General features: G+C 45.0%; 1 protein-coding gene across 4 annotated transcripts in view; it reads right to left on the bottom strand.

Moving 5' to 3' along the window:
* The window catches only part of GTF2A1 (general transcription factor IIA subunit 1), a 28,348-nt gene extending 17,237 nt beyond the window's left edge, over nucleotides 1-11,111 (bottom strand). For 3 of the 4 annotated variants that reach the window (XM_087747452.1, XM_087747453.1, XM_087747455.1), the window contains exons 1-3: nucleotides 10,707-11,072; nucleotides 3,230-3,331; nucleotides 1,287-1,494 (exon numbers count right to left, since the gene is read on the bottom strand). In XM_087747452.1, coding sequence (XP_087603578.1) covers nucleotides 1,287-1,494; nucleotides 3,230-3,331; nucleotides 10,707-10,736 — 340 coding nt within the window. In that variant the 5' untranslated portion in view covers nucleotides 10,737-11,072. The other variant, XM_087747454.1, reaches the window with a different exon arrangement.
* Nucleotides 11,112-14,990: the final 3,879 nt, after the last annotated feature.

The following is a 14,990-nucleotide window of genomic DNA, read 5'->3' on the forward strand; positions in this document are numbered from 1 at the left end:
TAGTGGAGGGAAACCTGGTTAGTAGAGTCACAGCTATTCAGCTAAGGAGCCACTAGAGGTCTTGGTGAGTAGACTTTCCAAGCTCTGCTGACTGTAACTTAAGCTGAGACACCCGGATCATTTGAAGCCACGTGTATTTAGGGGTCTTCATCTCAAAATGAATTTTATCCCAACAATCGAAACTACGTTATGTCCAGCCAAAATACAAAGTACTCTAAGTAGAAGAAAACAAAACACACACCAAAACCAACAACAGCAACAAGAAAAACAACACACAAAACCACCCCAAGGGAAAAAAGCCCCAAGAACAGGTTCTTGTCACACTAGTTTTCTTCTGTTTTGAATATATGGTGGTTGGGTTTGAGGGAGGGGCGGGTTTGGGAGGCAGGAGGGGAATCAACTCATAACTATCTTTTGTGCCTATCACAACATAGGTTCTGATCCCTGAAATCTGATAAAATACTGAAGTCTGTGACTGACTACCACAGATAAATATTTTATGCCACAATTTTAGCAGCACACTGAAAACTCAACTCAGGCATTTCACAGGTGGCAGATTTGTTTACACAGCATATATGCAGTAAAATCCAGTAGTATTTATCTTAGTTTTCAAATGAAATTGTAATTGGTGAAAAATGTTTCCCTTAAATTATTAATGGAGAATATACAAGATAATAATTACAAGAAACAATATTGTTATGGCTAGCTAAAAGATACCTTAAACATCCACACCTACAGCGTGCAGTCTTTTAAGACCACAAAAATACCCAGCCATTACGCTTTTCACTTGAAACCTGTTCTAACATGAAAAAACATCTCCTACATACACTCAGACTGTTATACAAGTATTTTTCACAGCCTAGCATCCACTTATGCTAAACAGTAACATATTTTTTTAAATTAATTTGCTCCTAATCACATTACTACCTCATGACTAAATTGTCAACTGCGTGCGTATATTGGCTTGAAATTACAGAGCTGCTAATGGATTTTTGACAGAATCTGAAAGTCACATATTCTGAAAACATAAGTTATGTAGTAGAAGACCAAGGAAAGAATTCAGCTTTTCCAAAATCTTCTGATGAATATGACTAACACAAGTACCAAGATATTTTTCGCCAAGTCAGGTCTCTTGACCCATTAAATAGAGGCAAGTAGAGACAAAGTTTAACATAAAGGCACAAAGTTATCCATCAGATAAACATCCTGCCCTAGATTTAGAATATGCTAAGGAGTTGGTCTAACTTGAGAGTCTTTTGCCAGAGAGATTAGAAAGTAAGTCTGACCTTGCTGAGATGCTGGAATAAGGACCTGTTGTGGCTGAGACTGCTGCTGCACAGTCTGCTGCGGCTGAGGTTGTGTGTGATGGTGGTGGTGATGATGCTGCTGTTGCTGCTGCTGCTGTTGCTGCTGTTGCACCTGCAACAAAAGCTGCTGCTCTTCTGAATGGAAGCCATCTACAGCCTTGGACTGCATCAGCTTGTTTTCCCACAGCTAGTTTGGAAAAGGAAAGAGAAATCTGTGTACAATTTTTACTCAACAGGATTTGTAACAATATAAAGACAGTACTCCAAAATCGAATTTGTTTTCACTGTTTATCTTGTGCAGCCTACTTAGCCAAAAAGCCCTTAGGCAAATACAGATTGTAGAGAGAACTCCACAGAGGTAATGTTTTAAGAAGAGGAATTAAATATCCCTTAAGAACTGTCAGTCCACACTTAAGCTTTAACATTCTTTCTTTCTTCCAAGTGTGGAAGATTCATAACAACCCTAATAGAAGCATGAATAGAGATAAACTGGTAACTTTAAATTAGCCTTCAAGTTCTCACTTCTCTACCCTCTTTCTTTCTTACCTCTTTAATGACAAAAATAATTCTTTATTACAGTTTTCCTCAAGCCATTTCTTCTTGGAACCCCTCAATAAAAATTGCTTGAAGACTACTGCCTCATAACACACTTGAACAGAAACTACCAGTATACCTAAGATAATGCCTCCATACAAGCATTTACACAGTTTCTACCACAATGTCAAATTCAGTTTCTCCAGCCCTTCAGCTCTTGATGTCAGCTGACATGTCTCCCAAGAAAAGCCACAGATGCAAAAAAAGCAGCTCTTGCAAAAAGACAGCAACAGAAGTATTCGTAATACATCAGAGTCAAAAAGACTACAGGCACCCAGGAAGCCCGATTTCAAATCCTGCTTAGGGCTCCCTAAGCCTTCCTCTTCAATACTTCATTTTCCTTCTGGTTTCTTTCCTCATTCAGTCTTTTCTGACATAATTTTCAGAACACATCTGTGACACAAACACGAAGGTGTTTTTCTTATAGCGCTCACTCCATTTCCACCAAGCCAGGTCATGGTTTCACGGAAAAAGTAGTCTTCACCTGTTCCTGTTTAGCCAAACTCAAAAGTCCTTTCCCACTCCATCCATTTTTTCATACTTCGAAACTACTGAGAGTGCAGGACATCCAGCTTTCTGAAGAAGTCCTTGTTCAACAGCTGAGATAAGCAGGCACCTACTTTCATAGTTTCCTTTTACTTTACCTCTTCCCTTTTGGTTTTTATCCTGCCTTTGCTCTTCCCTTTTGAAGGGCTTCTTTTACTCAGGAAGAATCTGAAGCCACAGGAGACCCACTAGAGCCCAGGCCAACATCCTGCCTTTCTTTTGGACCCTTGGTAACAGTTCAAACTCACTGTATGTAGAAAAATTATGAATCTGAGAGCTTCAGAAAAGTGTGATGCATACAATGCAATTTCTTAGGTACCACCCCCAAAAATACTACTTCTGCAAACCATAAACCATACATGCAAAAATCTGATAATGCATCCGACAACACAACTCCTCTTCTTCAGAAAGACAAAAACATCAAGCAGAGCAGGTATTTTATTTTTCCTGCAGAAAAACCTTAAGAATTGTCTGCCTCTAAAATAAATATTCTCCCCTTTCTTTTTTAAAGGTATAACATTTCGGGGACTGGAATGACACTGAATTCGGATGCCTGCTGTTAATTTATGTCAGGTTTGACATGTCAGATTAGGGAAAGTGAACAAGGTGAGCAGATCTCTATCCAGCAGTGTAATTCAAATGATATGGGGCTACAGATACGCAGATTAATACAATGCTAAGCTAACTAAAAATTAGTACTTTTACTGTGTACACCAGTAAGCAGATCCGAAAACCAATTGCTGTATTGGTCTATTAAAAAAAACTTTTAAATTGCAACTTACTGTTTTGAGTTCCATAAGAACTTGTTCATCCACTCCTTCATCCAGAAAAACTTCTCTGACGTCATTGATGACATCTTCAATTACAGACCTGTACAATTTAGGCTTTAAAAAAAAAGTAACTAGTCAGCATTGCTTTGAAAGAAATTTATCACTTTAGCTTTAAAATAAGATTCCCCCCACAAAAAAAAACTCTGAAAACTGCATTACAGAATACATAGCGTGTTTCAGAATGACTAAAATATCCAAGAAGGTATAAATCAGCAAGAACAGCTCAAACAGGGTGAAAAGGGAAGGAACTGTTCGCTATCTTTTGTGACATAACTATGCCAAAAGAGTTTTCAAGCCATGAGGAGCGTAATTCAAAACAGAGTAAAGGAGATTGGCAAGCAGGAAACAAATTTACTGAATGGAAAACAATGTACATAGTGAATATAGAAAAATACTTGCATGTGTGCAAAATATTCATGTCAAAGAACGTTAAAAGCTCAAAAGGATATTAGATAAATACAGAGGAAAGAAACTTGTTAGTGCTTGCTAGTTCAACAGGAATCAAATATGGCTCAGGATGATCTCGAGCTGAAAAAACATTGAAGGCTCAAAAAACTGGAAGCATTCATGTGAATGTCCTGTTCTTCCTTACACATCTGTTCACAGAAACTATTGAAGACAGGATATTGGGCTAGACAGACTTCTGTTTTCAATCAGTACATATGTTTTTACAGTAGAATTTTTTCAAGGGGAAATACTACAAATACATTATTATTCTATTACACTGATTTCATGCCTAAATTGTCAATGATGAAGTGAATTGTCAATTCACTTCAGGTTGCCAAAAGAAGTTGTGGAGTCTCTTTGGAGATACTCAAAAGCCGTCTGGACACGGTCCTGGGCAACCGGCTCTAGGTGGCCCTGCTTGTGCAGGGAGGTTGCAAGATGACCTCCAGAGGTCCCTTCCAACCTCAACCATTTTGTGAATTTTAAAATGCAGGTAAAAGTTTAAAAAGAGAATATAAATACTTAACCTTATCAATTAAAGCCCAAAATTTAATTCCTAGGACCACAGGACAATTGTACTATGTACGTGCCATACCTTTTGAACAGTACAGCGTGGGCCTCTCTATATATGCGTGAACCTCAAAGGTATTTTGGTTGGGTTTAAATATCTGCGCTATCTACGTGCAAGGTAGCACTAGGAGCTCTAAGTTAGGGTTGCTCACTCTCCAGCCTGGGAACCATATATACTTCACTGACCAAGGCTGTTCCTTGGGCTGGGGGTGGGCCATTTTTAAACTGATTTGAAAGTAGCTACAACCTCCTGTAAGCTGACATCTTCCTCCACCCCGTTCCCTACCTCCCTTAAGCAGTAATCCCAAATGATGCCACGCACATCAGATATATGTATATACGCCAAACAATCGTTCTGTACTCGTGCAGTGTGTTTGGCATTCCAGGAGGGCTGTGCCTCTAACACATGCAGAAAACCTGCACCAAGCGCATGCAGTTAGCCCAGCAGTGCTGGAACTACACAAATTTACTGCACGCACTTGAAACATTTATTTTATGTATACGCAGTTGCTTAATGTATCCCAGAAGTGTTGAATTTGTTGCAGATATGTCAAAGATTATATTGCACACATGTTATGGAATTGTTATGCCTATGTTACAGAATAATGCAGGGGGAATAGCAGCACATGATATACTAGTCCAGGAAAAAGCTGAGTGGCCAATAAGCACAAAAATAAGTTGAGTATCTTTGCTTTTAAATGTTAAAAAAAACCAAACAAAAACAAACAAAAACCCTCAAAACCTTAAAGAAACACATTGATATTACAAGAAAAGATCCTATTTGGAAGCCTGGACCTAAGAACTAAGCAGTCTGATGGCTGCTTAGTGTATTATGTCCTTAGTGTTTAAAACAAACGCCACACTGGGGCATATTCAAGTGATTTTTCTTACAAAAAAACAACTAAACAACAACAAAAAAAAACACTGAGGGAAAAGAGAAGGAAAAAAAAGAAAACAAAAGAAACCCAACAAAAAACAACATACCACTCTGTTATTGACCACACATCAATATTTTGGCAAATGGCATGCTATCAGCACCCTATTTTTTTCTTCATTTTACATTTTATCAATTTGCCACTTTTCAACTTTAAAGCATGCTGCTGCAAATGAAGTAGCTGAAATGTTACAATTCATCCTTTTGTTACTTGTCTCTCCAAAAAATTTTCTGGCCTCAATTAACAGAGTAAGCTTGCCACCCTTGAAACTACATTTACAGCACCTATGTCCAAAACACAACTTCTCCAAAAGAAACAAAACATACCAGACTACTTGCAGATTTTTTTCTTTCAAAATAATACTGCATGCTTACGTGTCCAGGCTTCAAGTACAGCATTAGTTGTGCTTATAGAGACATTTGAAACAGACTTTCAAAGCCAGACTACTCTTGAGCACTAGTATTTTACATCTGCCCAGTGAGTAACTTAGAAATATCAAGCATCATTAACAGGATTATTTTTCCACTTAGATTTAATTCATAGCAGATGCAAAAAGACATTCTACTTAATAACATTAAGGCCTATTATTTCTATAATTAAACAAATTGCATAAAGCTTATACAATTCGACTAGCACAGAAATGCTACTTAACCTATTCCGTATATTGTTCCTTATTGTATTAAAAGCATCTGTTTCTTAATGCCAAAACCACAGCCTGCAAATAAACATGCTTAACCTCAGGCATGTGAGTTGCTTTACTTAAGAGAACTACCTGTATGTATGAAATTACAATCAAAATTCCTGCAGGATAGAGATTGCATTTTCTCCTTAAATCCTCCTCTCCTTTAATGATCTATTAGGTCCACTTTTCTAATAAAATAGATTTTACATAAACGGGCCCTAATAATTTCCACTAGCAGTTAACTCCTCCTGTCTTCCCAGTCAGGCATTTTTTTGTAAGGTTTATTCACAAAGCCTCCTCAAGTCTATAAAACCCTAGGAAAAAACATCAACATTCAGACACAACAAACTGACCCTACAGCCCGACAGTCTGCTTGGGAATGTCTCCTTTCTTCCCGGTGTAGTAAGGGAAAAAACAAATTCAAAGAGCAGGATACTGGTTTCTAGTGTCCAGCATTAGTTTAGCAAGAGAGCAAAAGGCAGGTTAAGAGCATAGACGTTCACTCTGCCGTTGACAGAGTCCTTCTGCGCAACTTCCCACAGACCAAGCGAGCAGCCAAGCCCCCCAAAAGACAGCAGCACCACACGGGTGCAGCGAGCCCAGTGCAATGCAGGGTAACGAACCCAGAAGCAGTTTGCACATGCATGTATCTCTCTGCATGAGCAGTGCACTGGATCAGATGGGTCAGAATTTTTGGACGCTGCTCTAATCACGCAGTATCACAACATATGATACACTCACAGCTGTATGATTAGAAGGAAAGGAACAGAGAAGAAAGTATCTGCATGCTTATAATTAAAGTGTGTGTCTGACTTTACTATACATGTTTACATAATACTCAGAAAAATCCTATCCGGTTGAAAACACTCCCTTGTACCCTCCTACTGAACATCCAGCCCTGTCAGATGCCATGCCTTCCACAGAGGGAGCAGCAATGCCTTCAAGAGCCATCCATAGTGGAATTTTGAAGAATATCACAGAACGCTCTTTTCCTACCTCAACAGAGGCAAATCCAGTAAAATTACAAAACAGCCTTAAGCCTGGTCTTTAAAAGGGAACACACTGTATTGTTTTAGATATATGCTAAGTGTTGGCTTTAAGCATTATTTATATGATGCTCAAGCTCTTTATACAAACCACCTAAGACTCTGGAGTTGAATGACAAAATTGTTTTCATACACTGCTTACTCAAAAAAATAAACATGGGTATACAATTACTGAACAAGTCTAAAGATGGGATAGCAGGTGAGTTAAGTTTTCCAATAAATTTCCACATTCAGTCAGAGAAAGCAATGAGAACATAATGGAAACTTTAAAGATTGCTATTAAAATAATCATGCTTTCATCTGGTTTATATTAAAGTGCCTCCCTCATAAAGAGTACATTGCTGTAAACTTCAAGCTCTTTTAAGAGCAAAATACTCAAATCACTCTTCAATAAACACTATTCCAAACACTTACTATAGATTAAAGACAACAATTAAAATTCCTGATTTATTAGATACAACCACAAACACATAGAAAAGACTTGAGATCTAGTACTTCCCCCTCTGGGAACATAAGGAAACAATTATATTTCACTTTCTCTGTGCATCTTGTAAAGAAAACTCCGAGTATGGTGAGACTGCTACGCACGCACACACACTCCAAATCCAAGGAGCAACCAGCAAGCTATTTTAAGAAATGCCACATGCCTTTGGGGACTTACACTTCCTACATTCCTTCAGTTTCAAGAGTACAAAAACTGCATCCCTTTGTAATTATTATCACAACACTTGGCATTTCAGCAGTTTGGGTTTCCAATAACCAACACGCTATGGAGAGATATACCGCGGCACGCTTTGTGCATTTGACAGCGGTTTGTTCCTGGTTGCTTCTACAGTTATCCCTGAAATGCCACTCATCTTTCTCCTGTCCGTGCAAGTTACAGCTGGAAGCTAGCTATATGACAGCTAGGAGAACACACTGTAAAGGTAACTAGTTTTAGTCACAATTACATCAAAGATGTGTGTAAAAAGAAGTAACGCACATAATCTACATTGCAAAAGCATTAAAATTTGAGCTTATGTTGTCGTAGAATTTTACAAATAAATTACCTTTGTCACCTACAAAATCGTATACTGCATATAACTGTTAATGTCTTACATTTGTCCTTTATGAGGAAGAACAGATTTCTAGCAATTCAGATTTGATCGGATGCTGACATGATACTATTGACACATTAGACTCAAAGTCTAGCTTCCTAAAGTTATCACCTGGTTGCAGTACTTCAAAATGTTCCTATTTATCTTTGGTACTCCTAGGGTAAGCATAGGGATCCTTGCTATTGAATGAGACCTGAATTTGACAAAGTTGACCATGCACTATTGAAAGGTTTTACTACCTCAGTGAAAATTAGCCTAATGCATATCTATTTGAAGCACGCTCTAAGCTTAGCTTTTGCTATTCCAAACACAACGTTCAAATGCAGACATCTTCCAAGAGAACTTCACAGAAGTTATGCCAGTACACAAATACAGCCGAGAGAAAGCAAGTTTTAGTAAACTGTTGAATCACAGATATTTACAAGTACTCTGGAGATTATTCAATATATAGATTGCTATTCAGTACTAACTTGGTTGAGAAAGAGAAGCAAAATCTCTAATTTGCTACACAGAAATAGATTATTTTCTTGCAATCAAAAAATAAAGCCAGAAGTTTATCAACGGGACAACAGATTCAGATCACACACATTTGATACACATCCAACTGAGTAACTGCCCTGCACGTAATGGCTGACTACTTTCCTAAAATTTTCTGATAGAAAACCTGACAAAGTATCAAAGCAACGATGTTACTTTGCAATTGCATGACCCTAACTCACAGGCAGGTCTGTAAAATTTCAGATTTGGGAAGGAAAACTAGGATGCTTTGCAGTTTCTTTCGTATACTGTTTTGCAGTATACCAAATATTGTAATTAAACCAAGTATCAGTGAAAATTCTAAAACCTGTGCTCTGCCTGGACTGTCACAAAATATTTGCACACTTCAGTCACCAAAAATGCAAACAAATCATGGAGTAGTACCTGTGGCCCATGACCTATAGACAAAACTTTAATATTAACGCTACTTTTAGGGTGACAGCTGTAGTCAGACCTTGGCAAAGCGCCATAAAGTAAGTACCACATCTCTCCTTGATGTACTGGGTAAGTACCGCTTAAACTCTACTTTCCCCACCCAACAGAAAAACTACTTCTAAGAGCTTATGGGAGCACAGGAACATGTGCTAGCTGCATGCTAGGGACTACAATAAAAAAAAAATTTAAAAATTTTAAAAAGGAAGAAAAAGGTAAGCAGTTTCAAATGCAGGAGAGGATGAAAACTCTCTTTGTGCCATGCGTAACAGCAAGGGAAAGCCCATGCACACCGGCTAGGAGCCACCCCCCCGCCCCCGCCGGAGCCGGCAGAAAGCAGCACGGCTCCGCAGGCCGGTGGCGACGGGGCCGGGCGGCGCGGGGGGACGGGGAAGCCGGCGAAAGCCCGGCCGGGATCGGAGGGACAAGCCGCCCGTCTCCCAGCCTCCGCCGCGGACGCATGCACCTCCCAGCCCGCGCTCCGCGGCTCGCTCCCTATTTAAAGGCTGATGTGGTGTTTAAATGGAGAGGCGGTGACGTGGGGCTGGAAAGCACCTTCCCATCCTAGCAGAGTCTATATTAGAGAGCGGCAATAGCTCTATATAAACAGGGCAGCCACAGGGAGGAGGAACACAAGGAGCAGGGAGGCAGAAAGGCAGGGGGAAGCCATGATGGATCTGAGAGCCACAAACAAGGGGGCCGAGCCCGCCGCCGGGACGCCGGGTTTGTCTCCTCCAGCGCTTCGGGGCGGGGGTCGCGGCCGGGGGGCGCGCAAAGGGGAGCGGAGCGGAGCGGCGGCCGGGGGGGCTCGGTGGCTGCGCAGGTTTGTGTGACTGCTTGTTGCAAACCTCTGTGAGTACAAGTGCAGCAGCCAGCCACCCGCCAAGGTGCAGAAAGCACGAGAAGGGAACAGGGGGGGAGAGGTTGGTTGCTTTTTTTTTTTTTTTTTTCGCTCTCTCTTTTTAAAATAAATACTGCCTCGCTCGCCGGAGAGAAGTTGAGGGCTCTCGCCCGGCTTAGCCGATCCGGCCGGGCTGGGATAAGTGCTTTTCAACCATCGTCTCCTTCTTATAAAGCAACATAAAATGGCTCCAGCGGAGCCCGGGCGGGCTTCGCTGCCACCGACACCACAAAACCGAAACCTGGCTCGGGCGCCGCTTCCCCTCGCCCGGGACGGCGGCGGCGGGGCGGGCGGCAGCGCCCGCGCTCCCCCGCCGCTCGCTCCGGCTCTCGCCCCTTCCCCGGGCGGCTCCCTCCGGCGGCGGCGCCCCCCGCCCGCCAGCCCTGCCCTCCCCGCCCCGCCGGACCCCGCGGGCGGCGGCGCGGCCCTGGCCTCCCCCGCGGGGCTCCGCCGCCCGCCGGGCCGCCCCGCCGCCCCCGGGCCGCCGCCCCGCGCCCCCGCTCCCGCCGCCCCGCTCCCGCCGCCCCCGGCTCCGCTCTCTCCCCGCCGCCGAGGCGGCCGGCGCCAGGCGCCACAAGTTGGCTCCCCGGCGGCGGGGGGAGGCTGCCCCGCGGCCCTCCCCCGCCGCCCCTTCCCGCCGGCGGCCGGGGGGAGGGGGCCGGGACCGCTCGAGGCGGGCGGCGGGAGGGAAGGGAGTGCGGGGGAGGGGGCGGCGGGCCCCGCCGGCCCCCTCCGCCCGCGCTGCCCCCGGGGCCCCCCTCGCCCCCCGACCCGGTCCTTACCACGGGGTTTGTGTTAGTCGAGCTCGCCATGTCCCGAGCCCCCCGGGACGCCCCCAACCGCGGGGGGGGGAGTCGCCCCTAAAACAATAAACCTGCCCGGCTGCGTCCCCCCAGAGCCCGCGCGTCCCGCCCCGGCTCACGGGCAGCCCCGCGGCCTGGCCCGGCCTGGTTCGCCGGCCCTGGGGCTGCAGCCGCCGCCGCCAGCCGCCCGCTCTGCCCGCTTCGCCCCTTTATATAGCGAGAGCCGAGCAGCTGCGCGAGCGGCCAGGGCGAGAGGGGGACGCGGGCGGGGGGGGCGGCGAGGCACCGCGAGAGCTGCGCGCGAGACCGCGCCGGGCCGGGCGCCGTGACGTGAGGGGCCCGCCCCGCCGCCATGACACCTACCGAGGCGGAAGCGGCTGCGCGAAGGCCCGCGCGGCCGGGCCTACCGAGGCGGAAGTCGCGGCGTATCCTCCGCTGGCGGCGCCGCAGCCCCGCCCCTCTCCGCGCGTGACGCCATGGCGCTCGCGAGGCGGGGCTGCTGCGGGCCGCCGGCGCCGGGCTGTCCCCGGGCCCTGGCGGGAGCGGCCCCGGCGGCTGGGCGAGGGCAGCCCGTGAGGGGGAGACGGCTGGGACCGAGCCCGCCCATGCTGCCGGTCACGGCTGGCGCCAGCCTGGGGAAGACGTTCACTCGCCTGGGCTCAGTCCCTGGGAGCTGCCTGCTCCTTGGCAAGCGAAAACCGCGCCCACAGCTGCTTGCCTCAGGGCAGAAACGGCTCTTCCCGGCCCACAAGAAGGGGGCCCGAAGCCCTGCCTGGCCTGGCGAGCGCTGATGCCTTCCCTCCCAGGCGGTTAAACAAAGGCCCCATGGGCCTCGGGGCCTCGGCTGTAGGCCGCAGGCCCCACGGTGCTTCTGGGCTCTACCACCGGAGGGTGGCCTACCACTAGGCTCGTAGCTGAGTCCAGACCTGGAGGCGAAGATGGAGGGAGCAAAATCTGAAGAAATTACTGATGTCCTCCATCAGGGACTCACTACGGTCCGTGGGCGCTCATCAACTTGCAAAATTGCTGCTTTTAGCCATTCCTCTCAGAATCAGGGGCAATAGGATTTCCCAGCTGTGCAAGGAGTTGTCAGAGCCCTGCCAGCTGGCTTAACTTCCATTTTCCCCTCTTTATTGCCTTCTCTTCCTTTTCCATTCTCTATCCCCTTTCTCTATGGCAACCTGTGAGACGCACATAATAGAGGAAAATCTTCTCAACCACGAGTATTGTTCCATCAAAGTTAACTTCACCACTGCCACCTTTGCTCAGTCCTTCTTAGCACAACTGCTGAACCCCACTCATCCCCTCGGTCTTCACCAGTAAGTCACCCGTGTAAGTCCTTATGCTCAAGCACAAGTGAAAAATAACACTGAATTCTGACTTGGCATCCACAAGGCAGAGCAGGTTACACCTCTTCAACCAATACTGTGATACTGTGCTGCAGACTACGTTTGTACTTACCTTCAGCCTGGAGTCCTTCCTATTAAGTAGCCTGAGTAACAAGGGAATGCCTGTCTGGTATCTTTGATGGGAGGGAGCTTGTTAGTGGGTGCAGGAGACCTTCCCATCCCATTCCTCTAAATCCTTGATTTCTACAGTAACGAACACCTCCTTCCCTTCTGGAGTGCAGACTTTGTATAGGGACATGACTGGTTTACAGTGGGCCAGCTGATGAAGCCACTGTTCACTGTGCATGCTGCTGGAGCCCCGGCTGAAAAATAGCATAGTTTACAAAGTTTTACCATTCTCAGCTGTCAAACTCCACCTTTTTGCTGGAGTTTTCCACCTGCATAGCATAGCCAGCAGGACTGAAGAGGGTCTGCCCCCTCAGAAGCCATAATTCATAGTCTGATGAATGAACTATGGGAATTGATTGAGGTGCTAGTGTTTGACTTGACTTCCAGTGCCTCCAATAAGAAGGTAGTAATCATCTCTTGCAGAGAGTTCGTACTTCGCTGTGAGGTGAAACTGCTGAACTGACTGGCATGCCACCAGGATGGAATCAGATCACCATTCATACCCTTCCTCTTTTCGACATGAGGCACTGGATAGCTAGTTTCCTTCCCTGGACCCCCCTCCCTGGTTTTCAAAGTGGCTTACTGAATAATTAAAAAGTGAACTTATGGGCATGATAGCAGTAATGGCTCGGTCTGGTATCATGCTCCTTTCCATAGTTCAGCAGACTGTCTTCCCAGAAGGTAAGACCTGTGTGCATAGCCCTGTCACAGTTTCTCAGGCACCAATATCAAGCTGCGGTGCAGCACTGCAAACCCCCCGAGTGCCTGTAAAGAATATTGTTGTGAACAAAATCAAGCCCTCATGAGAAATGCCCCATTGAGTCAGACTAATGGTCCATCTAATTCATGGCAATTCAGCTGCTGCTCGGGGAGAGCAAGCGAGTTAGCCGCTTGCTGAAGTCTGTTCACCTTGTTTTTGCCCAGCATCACAGCTGCCTGCTGTATCGATGTTAGGGGATTCTACTTCATTTAGCATTTTGTTAGAGTGGAATAACGTACACGTTTATGTATAGTGCAGTAGCAATACTGGTAATCTGGATAGCATCAGTAGGCATAAGCTATATAACAGCATTACTTTTATAGTTAACTGTATGTATCTGCCAGCATTCTCTTTTGTTTGCCAGTCAGGCATGAATTATATTAAGTTTGTGTGTTATCCTGTCTGTCTTCTTTTTCCCTAAGGTTTCTACTACTGACAAGTCAGGGTGGCTTCACCAGGTTTAGCAATAACGTCAGCTCTACTGTTGGCTGGTCACTTCTGTTTTAGCCATTGTACTGTCTAGACTTGAACTCCACAGTGATGATGGACATTATACCCAGAGCAAAGACGATGACATTTGGGTAAACGTTCTCCTTCACTGCAAAAATTGTGCCAAAGATGGGATAGTATAGGGAAAAGCACATTTGCGCACAAGATCAAAAGCTGATCCTTGGTGTGCTAGAAGAATAAATAAAATAAAAAAGTTCCCATGCAATCCTATGCACGATCGTCTTTATTTTTCTACAACATGTTTAGGAGAAAGACAAACAAATTGTCTTTTATAGCCAACACTTTGCACTCAGAGGCACGCAGTCTACATTGAGTGCCCTGGATGATTCTGTGCGTTAGTACCAGAAGTATTCCTTGCTTCTCCTCAGCAGAGCAAGTGACTCACTACTGCAACAGTAGCTTGATAAGTTAATATAAAAGGCCTAGGATATGGAGACGTTTTTACTTCATCTCCTTTGTGGTCCGTCAGGATCTCTTAGAAGAGAGATTTTTGAACTTGTGAGTAGAAAGCGGGAGGGGCGGGGAATAAATTTTCTTCAGTATGATTTTTAGGTTGATTGTACTTCCATTCTAAAGTTCTTGGCAAGTACTAATGCGTTGTTCTTCACAGCAGATATTTCAAGAAGCTATTCTGCAAAGGGATAACTGATGCATAAGTATTTGCTAATGGGGTGAGGGATGGGACACACTTGAATCTAGAAACTCAAAAGGTGCTAAGTACCTGTGGTTGCCACTGAAAGCCACCAGCTAGCCATCCAGCAGAAAATAAGAACCACAAAATCTTGATGCTAAGTCAAACACATGAAATTTAAGTTGTGATCTTCAGTTTTTAGTTGTTTGTGTGTTTTTTTTTTTAATGGAGTTTTTTTGGTTCATCCTAAAGTGGTAAAAATAATAATAGCCTGAAGCTACTTTTCTGTCTCCCAAGAGCAGACCATGAGTACACCTGATCTCCTACACCTGGAGAAATCAGTACCTGACCAGTATCAGCATGCCCTCATTTTTCTTTGAAAACATTTCTGATCATACAGCAAAGCACAGAGCACCTAGTATGAGGTGTTGCTGACACGGTAGTTTATAATTTTTTAGTTCTTGAAACCACAGAAAATCTTAAGTGTGATCAACGTTGACTGGTGTGTGTCCCACCCCCCCATCCACCACCACCCCCACCCCCCCGCTCCCCAAGAGGCAGTTAAGCAAGGAAAACAAAAATTGGTCTTGACTGTATTACAGGAGTGCAACCCTTAACATAGGTAACAGAATGAGGCTTACCGTCAGGCCGTCTTCCAGATTTGTCATCGTAAGTCTTGTCCACGTTACCAATCTTCTGTTGCAGTTCTGCTGGCACTCCCACTGTGGGCACGAAGACAACATACAATTTTCACCCGGTATATTACACTCTTTCCTTAAAAACAAAACAAAGCTGTTGAACATTTTTCAGAAGGCTTTGGTGACATAGTATTATTATTAGTCAAG

Source organism: Nipponia nippon, unplaced genomic scaffold (assembly GCF_047370975.1).
Source record: "Nipponia nippon isolate SJK-2023a ecotype South Korea unplaced genomic scaffold, ASM4737097v1 scaffold_11, whole genome shotgun sequence".
NCBI lineage: Eukaryota > Metazoa > Chordata > Aves > Pelecaniformes > Threskiornithidae > Nipponia > Nipponia nippon.